The sequence below is a fragment of the Carcharodon carcharias genome, chromosome 17, assembly GCF_017639515.1.
Source record: "Carcharodon carcharias isolate sCarCar2 chromosome 17, sCarCar2.pri, whole genome shotgun sequence".
Lineage (NCBI taxonomy): Eukaryota > Metazoa > Chordata > Chondrichthyes > Lamniformes > Lamnidae > Carcharodon > Carcharodon carcharias.
The window spans coordinates 108,497,185-108,514,395 of NC_054483.1; the positions used below are offsets into that span (position 1 = coordinate 108,497,185).

General features: G+C 41.7%; 1 protein-coding gene across 1 annotated transcript in view; it reads left to right on the forward strand.

Annotated features, from left to right (window-relative positions):
- The window catches only part of r3hcc1l (R3H domain and coiled-coil containing 1-like), a 134,457-nt gene extending 117,447 nt beyond the window's left edge, over nt 1–17,010 (forward strand). Inside the window, exons 6-7 of the mRNA XM_041210300.1 lie at nt 4,559–4,699; nt 16,654–17,010. Coding sequence (XP_041066234.1) covers nt 4,559–4,699; nt 16,654–16,706 — 194 coding nt within the window. The 3' untranslated portion in view covers nt 16,707–17,010. The remainder of the gene's footprint in view (nt 1–4,558; nt 4,700–16,653) is intronic.
- The last annotated feature ends 201 nt before the right edge of the window (nt 17,011–17,211 follow it).

Sequence of the window (17,211 nt, forward strand, 5' to 3'; positions counted from 1 at the left end):
ACTTCTCTACTTTCCTTATCTATTGATGTCACAACTCGTGACAAAGATTCCAAGCCTTAACACATTAATTCCAAGGAACCCCTTAAAACTGTGAACTCTTTACCTTCTCCAGTCCTTCCTTCCCCTTTAGTTTTATTTTTAAAATGCAGAGTAACTAGACTCTGCCTTCTTTTTCACCTTTTTTTGTTTCAATAGATCTGATATCTGATAGCTTGCACAATAGGCCTTGACATCTCAGTAAGGTTAAGGTATAGGAGCACTGCTGAACAGAGCTCCATCAGAGTCAGTCAAGAGAAGAAACAAGAACAATAAAAGGGATGGGCTTACATAAACTTTTGCAATATTAAAAAAAGCAGGATATCCAGCCAATCAGAATCACGTAATTTTAACGGCACAGAAGGCCACTCAACCCATCGTATCTGCACCGGCTCTCCAAATGAGCATTATGACCTAGTGCCGTTGCCCTGCCTTTTCCCTGTACCCTTGCACATTGTTTCTATTCAAATACTCATCTCATGCCATCTTGAATGCCTCGATTGAACCTGCCTCCACCACACTTCCAACCAGTGCATTTCAGACCCGAACCAGGTCCACGCTGGTGTTTACGGTCCACTCCAGCCACCACCTACCTTACCCTATCAGCATTACATTCTCACATTATCAACTTAATCACAAGGGAAATGTTTTATGGGGCTGAGGGGAAAGAGCAGGGGAGTGGAATTTATTGGATTGCTCTACTAAACAGCCGACACAGGCTTGATGGGTTGAATGTCCTCTTTTTATGCTACATCATTCTCAGATTCTCATCAAGGTTGTTAACTATGAGCTGTATGTGTTAGCTTGGCTTCTTTCACTGGCAGGGTTGACAACCCAGACAGTTGGCAAGGGTCCATAATGGGCACACATTTAAACAAAGCAGAAAGTTCCTCAATGGTTCTTTAGTCCTGGTTTACTTTTTAAAACAATAGTAATGTCTGCATACATTAACATTCAAATGGGGGGGGAGGGGGGGAAGGTTGTCAGCTTCTGAAATATGCCCATGTTTTAGCAACTGACAGCTCAAAAATCATAGAATGCGGGAAACACTCAGCGTGCCAGTCAGCATCTGTGGAGAGAGGGGTAGGGATAACACTTCAAATCAATGATCTTTTATCAAAATCTGCTGAGTGTTTCAAATTGAATTTATATGGCACCTTTAATATAGAAATGCAATCTAAGGTGCTTCACAGGAACATTACCAAACAAAAGTTGGCACTGAGCTGCAAAGGAGATGTTCAGACAAAGAGGTGGGTTTTAAGGATCACCTTAAAGGAGGAGGAGAGAGAGGTTTTGGGGGAGGAAACTTTGGAGTTTAGGGCCTAGGCAGCTGAAAGAATGGTTGCAAATGTGGTGGAGATGTGCAGAAGCTAAGAATTAGAGGATAGGAATTTTAAAATTGAGGCACTGCTGCAGCAGCCAATGGAGGTCAGCAAGCATAGGAATGATGTGTGAACGGAGCTTGGTCCGAGATGGGATAGGGTCAGCAGAGTTTTAAATGAGCTGAAGGTAAGCACATAGGGTGTAAGGCGAGAGGCTAGCCAGGAGAACATTGCCAGCATTCCCTGTTTTTATTTCCGGTTTCAAGCAGCTGCAGCATTATGCTTCTTGGAGACAGATGGTCCTATGCACAGTGACACCCAGTGAATTTGGGACAGAAGTGCTATGAACTGTTTTCAGTCTAAGCAGTGACACCTAGTGATGAGGAACAACAGTGCTATAAACTCTGTATTCAGAAATGCATTACTTTTTGGCAGATAATCTCCCAGTAATAATATTTCTGTCACTTCTCAAGTGGTGCCTCTCAGGCTCCTGTCACAGAATTACATAATACCCATCACAAAACGCACTATTAATTTGCAGGTTGATTCACGTGGCTGTTGAGAGTAGGAACAGTATGCAGTTTATTTGAGCAAAAGGTTTGCTACCAGTCTTGTGATTAAGTGCATTAAACTGGTATTTCAAGTGAGTGAAAAAACCTGTACTGATAACTGTGCATAAACCCTCTATTGCTTATCTACCCACATTTCTCCACTGACATATGTCCAGTAATGAAATAACTTACATTTCTGTAGCCCCTTTGTGACCTCAGGATGTCCCAAAGCACTTCACAGTCAATAACATGCTTTTGAAACATAGTCACTGTTGTAATAACGAAAATAGGGCAACCAATTTGCACACATCACGCTCCCACGATCAAGTGGTGATGACCAGCTAATCCATTTTGTGATTTGGTTGAGGGCTAAACAATGGTCAAGAGAAGCAGTGGGGTGAACTCCCCTGCTCTTCTTCGAAATAGTGCCATGGAAGGTCTTAGGCCCGCTTGAGTAAGCAGGCACAGCATCAGTTTAATATCTCATCCAATCCACAGCGCTTCTGACAGTATCTCACTGCCTCAGTACTGGATTGGAGTGCCAACCTAAATTTTTGTGCTAAAGTCTCTGAAGTGGGACATGAGCCCGCTACCTTTTTCTGACTCAGATGAAGAATAAGCCACAGCTGACACATCAATGGATGAGAGAATTCTGCTGGATTAATTGTGTATGAACTTATACCTGACAGAAGCAATGAACTGGAAATACAATAATTTGGAAATATGTCTTCTGATCTGGTCATTCCTGTATCTGATTGTAAAGTAAGCTCTGTGGAGCCCAAGGCCCTGAACTTAGTCCAAACCAAGCATTCACTGCAGGGTAACCTGAAAGATAGGTTAACATTCCTGATAAAGAGTCAGCAAAGTTAACCTCATATTGCTTTTTCTCAGCGTTGGTAGATCGGATGTGCATTTCTTGCATGATGCTTTTATTGCAGATTTGCTGCCTTTGTGATTTCCCTTTTTTTTAAGAATATTTGATATATTAAGAAAGAATAGTTTCAGAATCAAGATAACTGCACTTTTCAAGACACAGCTGAAATCAGAGCTGCTGTGATTCCATTGGGTACGTTGTGCTATAATAATCCTGTCATTGAGCGGCACATTAGGATTCTCCAGCGTACTGGAACCACAAGGCAACAGCTGATCCTGAAAGACAGGTAGCTTACATATTACTCAGTGTCAGGAAATGATTTATTTCTTCATAATTCCACTGCTCCCAAATCAGTTCACATTTGTGCGAGGCATTAATAAAGAAGTACAATTTTGAGGTTAAAATGCAAGTGGCTGTCATAAACCCTCAGCTTTAATGTAGCATCCATTTGCTGCTGGTTAGAACTTAATAGTTGTAAATTTTATTTTTCCATTTGTTCCTGGGATGTGGGCACCATTGCATAACTATGTTCACTAGCAATCCCCGGGTGAGAAAGTGATGATGGACTGTCTTGAACTGTTCTGATCCTTTGCTCTCAGTGCGTTTAAGTAGGGAAATCCAGGATCTTGACCCAGCAAGATTGAGGGAATGCTAATAATATATACCTACACCAGGATTGTGAGAGAGTTGGAGTTGATTGTGTTCCCGCGACGTCACTGCCTTGCAATTCTCGGATAGTTCAGGTCACAGGGCTGAGATTTACTACCAAAGTAGGCTTTAATGTGCCGCAGTACATCCTGTAGATAATAAATGCATAAAGCAGCCAGAGTAAACAGGTGTGGAGGTGGATATTGAATCAGTACTATTGCAGACTACAGCAGAAAATAACAATTAGCAACTGGATATAAAGCCTCATTAAAACTGCTGTTTGCGACATTAAATTTTAAATCGCACGCCATATCCCACTCATAGATGTGCACACCATAGCCTGGTCCATTAGAGCTTTATTTTGTGAATGTGGGCTCACAGATAATTGTTCCAACCCTGTATTATTTGTGGCTGGTCTTTAAGGAGAGAAGTGCTGCAATGTTTCCATGATATTGTATTCAGAAGGTTATTTCTGATTTGGTCACTTGTAATTAATTGAACAACGTGCGACAGATGTATTTATCAAGGGCAGGTGAGAATAAATTTGTATGTGCCTGCCTGTGTTTTACCTATCCCAGAAATGTGAATAGTTATTTAAATAAATTAAAACGTTTTGCAACCTTCTGCAAAGCTGCACAAGACATGCAGTAGCAGACCATGTGATATAACACAACATCAAATGAGAAAAACCATAACTTGAAAAACAATGACAGCAGAAATAAATGTACAAAGATAATGCCCATGCTTTTTCAAATACGTTCTAGCCTATTAACATGACAGATTTAGTGACCTCTAAACAATAAAATATTGCTCTGTTACCAAAGAGATTATAAGATTGCATTTTCCAAAGTAATTCTCTTGCAGCTTTTATGAAATGATTTATAAAAACCATGTAATTGAAAAGGAATGTGATTGTTTTAATGTGGTCATAATTGATGTGTATACTAGTATTAAACGCACTGTTATCTATGAAGTTGCTGTTTGTTCCCCATCAATATGCTGCTTGTGTTGCCAGCCAGGGGAAAAAAAATCCATTTGGCTCATCTGGTTCTCAGCATGACATATGGTATGTTTTTGTTGAAAAAAATAAATAAATCTTCCTTTTCCCACCTCTTTTGGTTGTTTAGAATTTCTCCTACCTGCAAAGGAACGCCCTCAGACAAGTGCCATGCTTGCTAGAAGACTGGTCATTGGAGCACTAGGCGTAAGAAGCAATCAAACCAAAGCAGAACAAGAGGCTGAGCGTAAAAAGCTGAAGGATGCTAAGAGTGAGTTAGACATTTTGAGACTGTTGGGGTTTTCGGCATGTCTTGTAACTGCTAGGGGTGTGTGGCGTGTATGTACAAGAGAGGGAGAGGTAGGCAGCATTTCCCTCATCTTGATTCCACTAGATATTAGATCAGTTACAGTACTGAATCACTTTACATAAAGCTGATGTTTTCTCTATTTACTATGTAAAGTAACCCAGAGTCTTGTCACCTTCAATCCCATGAACCATACTTCCTATGAGCTAGTGCTCTACTCCTGTCTAGTGATCAAATGCTGAAAGGTTATTGCCAATATAACTGCTGGTATTGTTAAATTCATCAATCTTTGTGTACCATGTTAAATGGCTGCCTGTGAATTATTGCCTTGTGAATGCAGTGACAGATATTCTATGCCCTCAGTATAATATATATAGGGATGTTATAATATAGTGTAAGGCCTATCACTACTGCACAAGATTGTACATTTTATTTGCCAGGGAAATATCTTTGCCAAATGTCATATTTTGTTTTTTAATTAATCTTCCTATGTTATAAAGCAAAGATGCTCAGCCAAAATCAAGTGGTCATAATAATGTCATAAGTTAGACAACTGGCATTAATGGAATATAATGGACTTTCAAGAGCAATACCTTAAGACTGCAAAAAAAGAAAAATAGCATAAATAAAAAAAATACATACTTGATGCTTCACGCAGTCGAATAGTAACAATCTTCACTATCTCATTTCACACATGAAGAATAACCATTTGGGCATGTGACCAGATGGCACCCAGTGCACCAGAGATAGACTGCCATTCTGTCAGCATTTGAAAAGTGAAAGCATGATGGATTGTTGCTTGTGCATCCCCCACACTCTTTGCTCCTCCATTGATGGCTGTATTTTTAGCTGCCAAGGCCCTAAGCTCTGGAATTCCCTACCTAAACCTCTCCGCCACCCAGTCCTCCTTTTAGGACGTCCCTTAAAACTTACCTCTTTGAACAAGCTTTTGGGCACCTGTCCTAATATCCCCTTCTGTGGCTCAGTGTCAAATTTTATTTGAAAGCAAAAGCCTGTGAAGCGGCCTGGAATGTTTCTGCAACATTAGAGGCCCTATATAAATGCAAGTTGTTGTTGTTGGAGACCTTTTGTCATAAGTGGAATGGCGAAGTGGACCTTTCTTAGGACAGACCCAAACTGTATAGAGAGCAGGACATAGAGGGGAGCCAATCTTAGTTTCAGAATATAAAGCATCATGAATGGAGGTTGTGGGAGCTGCAACAGAAGAAAGGTGACTGGTAATTTTGGTTGGAGAGTTCACTGCACATACCCACACTGGGAGCATTTGTACAAGCCTCTTGGCTTTTTGCCCCTTCCACCACTCGTTGTGTTACTGGATATTTGAGACCAACAGGTGTAACATCCAGTGTTCAAAAATCACAAAATAACAGGAAGCAGGGTAGAAGATGCTTTTCTCTCAATTATAGGCATTCATCATTGTCCCACCCACAAAAGTCCAGCTTGCCCCAGTGTGCCTGGTTCCTGGAGTCTATTTTTTACCCCACCTTCCCAGCAGAGTCACTAACACGAGCTGTAATCTTTCACCAGTGTCCTAACTGAGATCAACGAAACTAGCGTGACTCAAGAATTGAAACTGAGTAAAACCTGGGCTGTATGGCTTGAAATCTAAATTCGGTAGCTCTCACTCATGTATCCTCCTCATGTTTAAATTAAGTCTCATGCTTCATATTGTCCTGATGTTGGTGTCCTGTAACAATAACGCAGCCTGCTCCATTTCTTGTTGATGATGTGTAAATTAAATTGTGTTCGATTTGTAGTGCTCGCATCGCAGTCATGCATTGGCTGAAAGGTTGATAATCAGAGGATTCAGATTTAAGGAGATCAACAAGACAACCAGAGGCACCGCAAGGAAAAAAATTTTTTGTGTGACAAGTGTTTAGGGTTTGGAATGCAATACCTGATAGGGTGGAGGTAACAGGTTCAGTGGCAGCCTTCAAAGGGGAGTTGGATACATACTTGAAAAAAGTTACAAGGAGAGTGGAGCTAACTGGATTGCATTTTGGAAGAGCCAGTGTAGACCCACAACCACTACCACCTAGAAGGACAAGGGCAGCAGATAGATGGGAACACCACCACCTGGAAGTTCCCCTCCAAGCCACTCACCATCCTGACTTGGAAATATATCACCGTTTCTTCGCTGCCGCTAGGTCAAAATCTTGGAACTCCCTTGTGGGTACCTACATCACATGGACTGCAACAGTTCAAGAAGCTAGCTCATCACCACCTTCTCAAGGGCAATGAGAGATGGGCAATAAATGCTGGCCCAGCCAGCGTAGCCCACACCCTGTGAATGAATTTTTAAAAACTCATTGGGCTAAATGGCCTCCTTTTGTGTTGGACTATCCTATGATTGCACAATTTAATCCTTTCACACGTCAACTACAAGAGTCTCCCAGCTGCTGATGTCCACCCCCACATCCCAAGGGCGAGGAGGAAGGGGAAATTGTCCCCAACAATTACATTGCCTGTCTAAATGATCCAATTCTGAGTACTTTGGAGTGTCTCCTCAACTGTAATCCCATCTCACAGTTCATATAACAGTAATAAACCACTTGATTGCTTTTGTGGTTTATTATATTGTCTAAAGCCCTCTTGTGAGATGACACGTAATCACTATCCTAGTATCCATTATCTCATAGCGTTACCTAAAAATTTCAATTCTGATAACTAAAGACAAGAATCAAGTCTATTTTTTATTTTAAAAAAGAATCAATTTCATGTTATTAATTGGCATGCATTTTGTTGGACTGGGTTATTTTCAATTCAAATCCTGATATTGAAAGCGTGAAATAAATGTGCTTTCACACAAGGTGACACATATCTGTACTCCATGTGCATATAAACAAACTTGAGCTAATTCATATCCTTTATACCCAAAAGGTCAGAAATTTTCCCTGAAGTTGCCAAGGGCAAAATAAATACTTCTAAAGTTTCTCTCAACTCCTGCACTGCTGTTCAAATCCGTGTCCTTGGCCTTTCACAATCATTTTTTTTCTGCAGTAGGAAATGTCTATAGCATCCTTCTGGTAAAAGGATGAGTAGCAGATTTTTTTGTTTAGAGACACAATGGAGGTTAGCAATAAAAGGAGCAAAAACAGAAGGTGCTGGAAAAACTTTTCCAGTACGTTCAGACTTGCAGCATCCACTGTACTTTGCTTTTATTTTAGTAACGCAAGAGTGGGGGCGGTGGGTGGTGAGATGGTGGTGGGGTGAGGGGGTGGCTTGGTCGGGGCAGGGGGTTGGTGAGGAGGGGGGGTGGGGCGGTGGGAGGTAGGTGGGATGGGATGGCGGGGGTCGGGAGGGTGGGGTGGTGAGGTGGGGCTGGGGTGCCGGGCAAGGTGGTGGTGAGGGGCGGGGTGGGGTGGCTGGGGTGCCAAGCAGGGTGGTGGTGAGGGGCTGGGGTGCCAGACAAGGTGGTGGTGAGGGGGTGCTGGGGTGCCGGGCGGGGTGGTGGTGAGTGGGGGACCTGGGGTGCCGGGCAGGGTGATGGTGAGGTTGGGGGGTGCTGGGGTGCCGGGCAGGGTGGTGGGGGGCAGAAGGTTGCGGTGGTGGTGAGGGGCAAGTGAGTGTGGTGGTGGATGGTGTGGTGCGGGGGCAGGGGGTGTTGGGGTGGTGGGGGGCAGGGGGTGGGGGAGTGTGGTGGTGAGGGGGCTGGGGGTCCGATGTTGGGGGCGGGGGGGGTTTCGGTGTTGGGGGGCAGGGGGTTGCGGTGGTGATGGACGGGGTGGTGGAGGGCAGGGGGTGGGGGAGTGGGATGGTGAAGGGCGGGGGGGGGCGATGTTGGGGGGCAGGGGGTTACGGTAGTGAGGGACGGGGTGGGGGAGTGGGATGGGCGGGGGGCGCAGGTGGTAGGGGGCAGGGGGTTGCGGTGGTGGGGCCGGGGGAAGCTGGCGTGTGAGGGTGCGATGGTGCTGTAATTATAAGCCAAGGAATCCAAGAACTAGATGCATTGTAAAGAATGTTTCACACTTGCAACTTCTGGATAGATTGTGAATAGGTGTGCTTAATGCAAACCCTGTTACGTGCAAAAGGGAAGATGTTTGGCTGGGAGAAAAGGAAAAGGGGCTTGGTGATCAGGTGAAAATAAAATGCTGGAAATCAGATGCAAAGGGAGAAAATTCTGGAAATACATAGTGCACAAACACCCAAAAAAGTGCACTTAGTAATGGGATTTAAGACAAAGACCAAAGTAATAAATTAGAAAAAAGCTGATTTTAAGGAGCTGAGAATGTGACTAGGGAAAAGAAACTGGAATAACTCATTGGCAAACTAAATAGTCTGGCAGCAAAAAAACATTCAAAACAGTAATCAGTAGAGTTCAGGAGAAATATATCGCACTGAAAAGCAAAAAGAAGCTAGCCAGAGATGACATATCCTGGATGAATAAAAAAAAAATAAGGGCTGAATTGGAACTAAAAGATAAAGTTATACTTTACATAGCAAAGGAGAGGAAATGAAAAGGAGTACAAAAAGATTAGGAAAGAAGCCAACAAAACAACTAGGGAAGGCAAAAGAGAAGCTACAAAATTAAATAATCAAGGAATATATAAAATACAAAAACATTCTACAGGTGTTTTTAAGAAAAATCAGGATGGGGCTGCTAAGGGATACACGTGATAAACTCAGGTAATGAAATAGCAGAAATATTAAATACTTATCAGGCACACATTGGTGAGCTAACATTGGATGAAATTAAAAAATATAAAGATGTTTAAAATAGAAAGGAGAGGTGATAATAAACTAATCAAACTCGGAAAAGATAAAACACAGTACCAGATGTAAAGAAAAGTCCAGCTGTATTGCATCCACGCACAGAAAAATTGGGACGAATATAGCAAAGGCATTCTTACATATTTAAAAAAAAATTGGAAAAGGGAATTGTGACAGAAGATGGAACAGCTAATGTGATTCCTTTGTGTAAAATGGAAATGGAACAAACCTAGGGATCTATTGATCAATTAGCTTAACATTTGTAATAAGAAAGATAATGGAACATTTCATCAAAGATGCAGTAAAAAAACATCCAGAAATTGCAAAGATAATAGGGAATAGTCTAAAGGGAAGATTATCCTCAACCAACCTTATTGAGTTATTTGAAGAAGCAACAGAAAAGCTAGATAAGGGTAACGCAGTAGACGTAATATATTTGGATTTCTAAAAAAGCCTTTGGTAAGAAACTGCATAGTAAGTTCATGACTAAGCTCAGAATATCTGGAATCAGAGGACAGGTAGCAGAATGAATAGCAAGCTGACTACAAAACAGAAAACAGAGTAAGGGTTAAAAGTGTTACTCAGATTGGAAAATGGTGAGAGTGGTGTTCCATGGGGATTTGTATTGGAGCCTCTGTTGTACGTAAACAATTTGGACTCGGGAGTCATAAGTACAGTTCCAAAATTAACTGATAACACCAAATTGGCGGGTGTACAAAGGAAGATTGTGACACATATAGGAAGACATTAACAAACTTGTAAAATGGGTGTGTGATTAACAAATGAACTTCAATATAGATAAGTGCGAGATTATACATTTTGCTGGAAGAATAAGGAAGTCACAGACCAGAAAATAAGTATCCAAATGGAGTAGAGCCACAGAATAATTGCATAGCATGTACAGAACAGAAACAGGCCATTCAGCCCAACATGTCCTTGCTGGTGTTTAGGCTCTACTTGAGCTTCTTCCCATCCTTTCTGATCTAAATCTACCAATGTACCATCCATTCTCTTCTCCCTCACATGCTAATCTAGTTTCCCACGCTATTCACTTCAACCACTCCCAGTGGTGGCAAGTTCCACATTCTCACCACTCTTCAGGTGAAGAAGTTTCTTCTGAATTCCCTTTTGGATTTCTTGGTGACTATCTTACATTGATGGCCTCTAATTATTCTCTTCCCCACAGAGGAAACATTACCTCTGCATCCACTCTATCAAAACCTTTCATAATTTTAAAGATCTCTGTTAGGTCACTTCTCAGCCTTTCTTCAAGAGAGGAGTCTGTGCTCTTTTGCAAGCTGCTCAGCTAGTCCCATTCCACTGTCTTCCCTGGAGCCCTGCAAATGTTTTAACTTAAGGCACTGATGGCCTTCGTATCTATCATGTATTGATGCAGCGATACAGGAGAGCAGTTCTCCAGCGGGGCCAGTGACCTCCAAGCACCATGTTCTTCGTTTTAATTTGCAAGTGTACTTGGGAAGTGTTTGTCGTATGTAGAAAGGAGGCAAACTTTCGTTCCTGCCTCTGACTATCAATCTTGGGGCGCAGGTAGCTCCCAAGACTTGTCAGGCCGGATTCATTAGCTTTATGTCATGAGGTGTTGTCAATGGTAGTACTGCTTTTCTGCCACCAGCTGCATATCATCATCAATACAGAAGCATTTTATTAAGAGCAGAAGGAAATACATTTCTATCGCACCTTTCACAACATCAGTACATCCCAAAGCACTTCATAGCCGATTAAGCACTTTTGAAGTGTAGTCACTGTTGTAGGAAATGAGGCCACCAATTTACACACAGCAAGCTCCAACACACAGCAATGTGATAATAGCCTGTTTTTAGTGATATTGGTTGAGAGGCAAACACTGGGAGGGCACAAAGAAGAACTCGCCTCTTCTTCGAATAGAGCCATGGGATTTTTTTGCACCCATCTGGGAGGGCAGATGGGGCTGCAGTTTAACATCTGCTCTGAAAGGTGGCACCTCTGACAATGCAGTATTACCTCAGTACTGCTCTGGAGTCTCAGACTGGATTGGGAGATCAAATTTCTAGAGTGGGGCTTGAACTCATGAGCTTCTGACTCAGTCAAAATACTGTGGATGTTAGAAACCTAAAATATAAACAGAAAATGCTAGAAAAACTCAGCAGGTCAAGCAGCATCTGCAAAGAGGTTGCGACCACTGAACCATGGCTGACATACAAAAAAGACAATTTGACTCTATTTAAACCTAAGTTTCTGCTGAATAATGTACAGCAATTATCCATTTTCAGTCTCCAGTTTGTTGAATGCCTCCTATTCCTCTGGGACCAGCAGAGCTTCATCCTGCCACCAGTGAGATGTGACATCCCCCCACAGCATTCTCTCTGCTGCAAACTGCAGCCTCGATTTACAGCTGCAGCCACTAGATGAGGCTGTGCAGTAAGATTTACCTTTGCTGGCAATGTCTACCCAATCTAGCACAGGCTTTTAGAAAAAAAGGAATCAAAATTAATCTTTGGAACTTGTGCGGATAATTTATTTTTTATATGTTTTATGTATAACTGAATTAGGCATTTATCTGTCTGACTTCCTCTCCCTAAAATAAAATCTTTATATTGCACAGTGAAAAACCTTTCGTCTTAGAAGTGCATATTCATTTCAAGCCCATGGTTGACTGATTTTTATGTTAAAATTTTATTTCTGTTTAGCTTTTATTATATTTGTTGCTTTTTGACATATAGGCAATATTATCTGTCAATAGGTTCTTTCATAATTTAATCCCTCATGCTTCCTACTAGCTTTTTTTTAACTTCCAAGATCTACATTTATAATACAAACTCTCTATGTAGATTTGTCCTGTTACAATTGAACCCTTCCGTGATGCAGAGCACCACCAGTTTAGCAGAGAGTATAATTACATTATGACAAAGTTTACATAGGCAGTTTCCATCATAAATATGAACATGGGAATTTATAGTGGAAATTAGGGAACAATAGCATCGTGGTTTGTTAGTGGCCTAGTAATCCAGAGGGCTGGACTAATGATCTGGTAATCATGCAGTTGACTCTTAACTGAGTGGCCTACTTGGTTATTTACATGGCTGTTGAGGGCAATTAGGGATTGGCCATAATACTGGCTTTGCCACCGATGTCCACATCCTGTGAATGAATAAAAAATAAATAAATGAGGACAGAATGGCTTTAAAATAGAGAGTGATCAAATTATCCCCAAACCCGCCCCCCTCCCCCAACACCTCAAACTGTGTCCTCCTCCCTCACCCTACCTGCAGTCCTTGTTTTTTAAACAATCTTATAGGCATTATTTTTTAATCAGTGCTCTATATCATATATTAAAATGGGTGCAAAAGTCACTCGCCCCCTTTGTGCTCAATCTCCAAATGTCTGCTGAAAACCTACATTATTGTCACCTCTGTATAGTGCTACCTATTGTCTATATATGCAGCTTTTTGCGATGCATAAGGATACAAGGAAATAAGATCACTTTTACTGTACCAGTTTGATATATTTCAACCACTGGGTTGATGTTGGCCAGGAGTGGGCCCTGGAGCAGACGCCACAGTTAATCGAACTGGACCTCCACCTCTCGCCCAATGCTCACGTAACTCTCAAAACACCATTGATTTCTAACTTTCAACCAATTTCTTATTTCTGGGTTCTCCCTAAAGCCACAGCTTTAAGTTTTAATCATTTGTGAGAAGCTTTTGGAAGCCAAGGTACAGCATGCCCAAAGGAGAGGTGATGGTAGTGGTATTGTCACTGGACTAATAATAATCCAGAGACCCAGTGTAAAGCTCTGGGGTCCAGGGATCAAATCCCACCACAGCAGATGGTGGAGTTTGAATTCAATAAAAATCTGGAATTACAAGTCTGATGATGACCATGAAACCATTGTTGATTATGAACCTATCTGGTTCACTAATGTCCTTTAGGGAAGGAAATCTGCTGTCCTTACCTGGTCTGGCCTACCTGTGACTCCAGACCCACAGCAATGTGGTTGACTCTTAAATGCCCTCTGAGCAAGAGCAATTAGGGATGGGCAATAAATGCAGGCCCAGCCAGCGATGCCCTCATTCCACGAATGAATTAAAAAAAAAAACAAGATGTTGCTTCTCCAAAGAGTTGAAGCAGATTGTGCAGGCAAGATCTCCATCTTCTGAATCTTTCTTGACTGCTGTTTTCAAATTTGTCCTGTTCTTCCTTCTTCTACAGATTTCAGGTGTAATGGGATAATGATGACCCAAAAGGATCAAAAATATCGATATATTACTATTGTTCTGTTTGGACTTGACATAACCTTTAGGTTTAAGCTGTGGAAAATAGAAATGTAAAAAAAGTTGTTTTAAGTTTGGACAAAGCGTTGGTGTATTCTTTACTCTAGTTGAATGACTAACTCACTGTTCTTCCAATATTCTATCTTTTCCGTGTTCATGCTGAATGTATTCAATTCACTGCCAAATTTCCAACCGGAGGCAATCAAATTGAGAAGCCTTAAAATTCCTGTGTTTGAGGAATGCTTTTGATCCCTGTTGAGGCTAAGTGGATGAATGGTCCAAAGATTTGCAAACAGATTACTTTTTATTTAAAGCTGTTAATCAATCTGTATCCAAGTATAAGATTTGGGAAATTTTGTGTTGATTAACATTCGATTGCATGTGACTCATAGCTGGGAGCTTTGCAGCTCAACCTGGGAGTAACATAAAAACAACATACTGCGGACACTGGAAACCTGAAATAAAAACAGAAAATGCTGGAAAAACTGCGGAGAGAGAAGCAGAGTTAATGTTTCAAGTCCTTATGACACTTTTTCAGAGCCATTGCAGTCACTCGCATTCCGGACACCATTTGTAAATTCCCTTTGCGCAGTAACATGCCTAACCCTGAATAAAATGCTTGACTAGATTTCCCCAAACTCAATAAAAGGGGGGAGCTGAATGGATTTCTAGTTAGAAAGGGAGGAGTGCACAATCAGAGGTGCCGACTTTTGGTTGAGACGCCCCCTCAAATGGGCGCAAGAGACCCTGTGACACTATTTCAAAGCAGAGCAGGGGCATTCTCCCAGTGCCTGAACTAACATTTATCTCTAATGAATCATCTGCTCATTATCTCTGTGCTGTTTGTGGGACCTAGCTCTGCACAAAATGCCTGATGGTTTTCTTCCATTACAATTGTGCATTGCAAAAGTACCTCATTAGTGGTAGAGCACTTAGAGACATCCTGAGATTCTGAAAGGTGTTATATAAATAAAAATAAGAAAGGTTTGGATTTCTGTTTTCCCTTTACAAATGCCTTTCCCAAGCAAGTTTTGCTGTTAAAATATGGTAAGAGTGACGTATATAGCAATTTAGAAATGTGAGGGTGTAATCAGAATAGTTTAGGGCTAGGGTGGCGTGAATAGGAATGTCAAATTAACGCTTTTAGAAAGCTATTGAAGTCAGTAGCATTCTGTACACCATTTATAAATTTTCCTTTGTGGATTTTATTTCACCGACTGAACTTTCAGACCCCATATCCCCTCCGTCACCAGATGGCTTACTTACACCTCTCTAAAATCATTCCTCTCTGCCCCTACCTTTGTTCGTCTGCAGTTGAAGCCGTCGGCGCTTAAAAACCTGTTTATGAAACAGGGTGGCTACTGAGTTGACCTGTGTGACAACTAAACCTTTCTCGGCAAGCTAACTGCACTCCAATCCGTGCTGATAGGTTTGAAAGCTGATGGAGTATTTTATGTGAATATCACTGCACTTATGACAGAAGTTCTTAAGCGAGCCAGCTGGCTCCTGTTCAGACTATTCGTCTGCCCAAAAAAATAACTTGTTTAAACTGGGGGAAACCATGAACACATGCGTTTAGTCTGTTTCATGCTGGCTGTTGATGGCCTTGATCAGAGAGCCTTAATATTTATGGTAGAGAAACCATTCAAAAAGAATCCAGTGGTTTTATAAAATATTGCATGCCAGATTGTTGCTTGATTTTAGAATTTGTTTGTTTAGACCTCATATCCCTTTCTAGTCTTAAGCAGCAGTGCCTGTTTTTCTGCTACTCCTAGCCTGTACTGTTGACAGCAGCTCATTTATCACTTGACTCAGAAACATTAGCATTTATGAAGGGTCATTTTATTGTAAATTCTTCAACATTTCTAAGTATTTCTCTGGTGCATCATCTCATGGTTGGTGCTTACATGATTAGAAAATTTCTAAATAGCCTTTTTGGGTGAAGATATGTCCCAGGGAGGGTAAGTATAAACCTTTATAAATCACTGGTTAGACTTCAGTTGGAAAATTGTGTCCAATTCTGGACATTGTGCTTTAGAAGGGATGTCAAGGACTTGGAGAGGGTACAGAGGAGATTTATCAGAAAGATACTAGGGAAGAGGGATTTCAGTTATGTGGTAAGATTAGAAAAGCTGGAATTATCCTCCTTAGAGCAAAGCAGGTTAAAGGGGGGGGGGGGGGGGGTATTTAATGGGGCTGTTCAAAATCTTGGTGGGTTTTAACAGAGTAAATAAAGAGAAACTGTTTTCACTGGCAGGAGAGTAGGTAACTAGAGGACACAGATTTAAGATAATTGACAAAAGCTCCAGGGAGGAAGTTATGATGGAGAATTCTCTGCCTGGAAGGATGGTGGAAGCAGGTAGCACCTTTCCTCTGTGAGCATTTGTCATGAAGGAGTCGAATAAATACTGCAAAAGGAGCCATTTGTAGGGCTATGGATTACGCCATCCTCACACATCCACTGTAGTTCATCTGCAAGCGCTCTGTGATGTCCACCATCCAACTTTACCCAGGCCGAGCTCTCTTTCTGCTGCCCTCCAATTGGCCCACTAGAAGAGTTCTCTGTAGCTTTCCAGCTCTGATCGAGTTGCCGAAATACTGACACTTTTTTTTTCTGGATGTCACCCTATAGTTCTTTTTGCTCTTGCAATTTCAGGCACCTCTTCTTGTGGATCGTATATGGAATTTTAAACATACATCTTAACAAATTTCAGAGGCCTCTATTTTCACAGACATCGTGACATAGCATGACAAGATCTCCTGGTAGGAGTAGCTAAAAGCAGCAGCAGAAACAGGGCTATGGAGGAAGAAGAAGAGAGGGATACCCAGTACAGGCATGATGGGCCCAATAGCTACCACTGGAGCTGCATAATTATATATGAAATGAAGTAATCAATTTCTTCTTTTCACTTGCAGAGCAGAAGCAGCTTGCAGCACAGCAAATAGAAGACGCTTGGGAAGGAAGGTAGCGCAAGAGAGCAGAGAGACATGCACTGAAGCGGACAACAGAAACCAACAGTGTTTTCCGCACGCTGACCTCCTCAGTGTGAAAGTGCCTCAGTCTGTAGCACTGGAGAGGGATTGAACACAACGTGTGCTCTAAGACACACACAGCTTGTGTTGCATTATCTGCACATGAGAGAGGCTGAGAAGACCCAGGAGAGAGAATCACCCAGTATATATAATACAAAATGAACTTGTAAAACTGCAAGATGTGTGCATTTATTGGTGAAGTCACTGTCCTGCCTTTGTATTGAAGATGCTTTTAAATCTGTTTTTAAAGCTGTTTCTTTAACTTATTGAGCAGCCACTGTAGACCGTTGGGTTCCAGCTAACAGATTCCAGTTGTTCCCCGAGTATTTTAAGTAGCAACTTTTATCCAACTCCTTGTTTTTTTTTTTCGCTGCACAGATTTAGTCAGTATGGATTGCTGCTTTGAATCAGACAGCTGGAATTATTTAAGGAGGGTTTGGA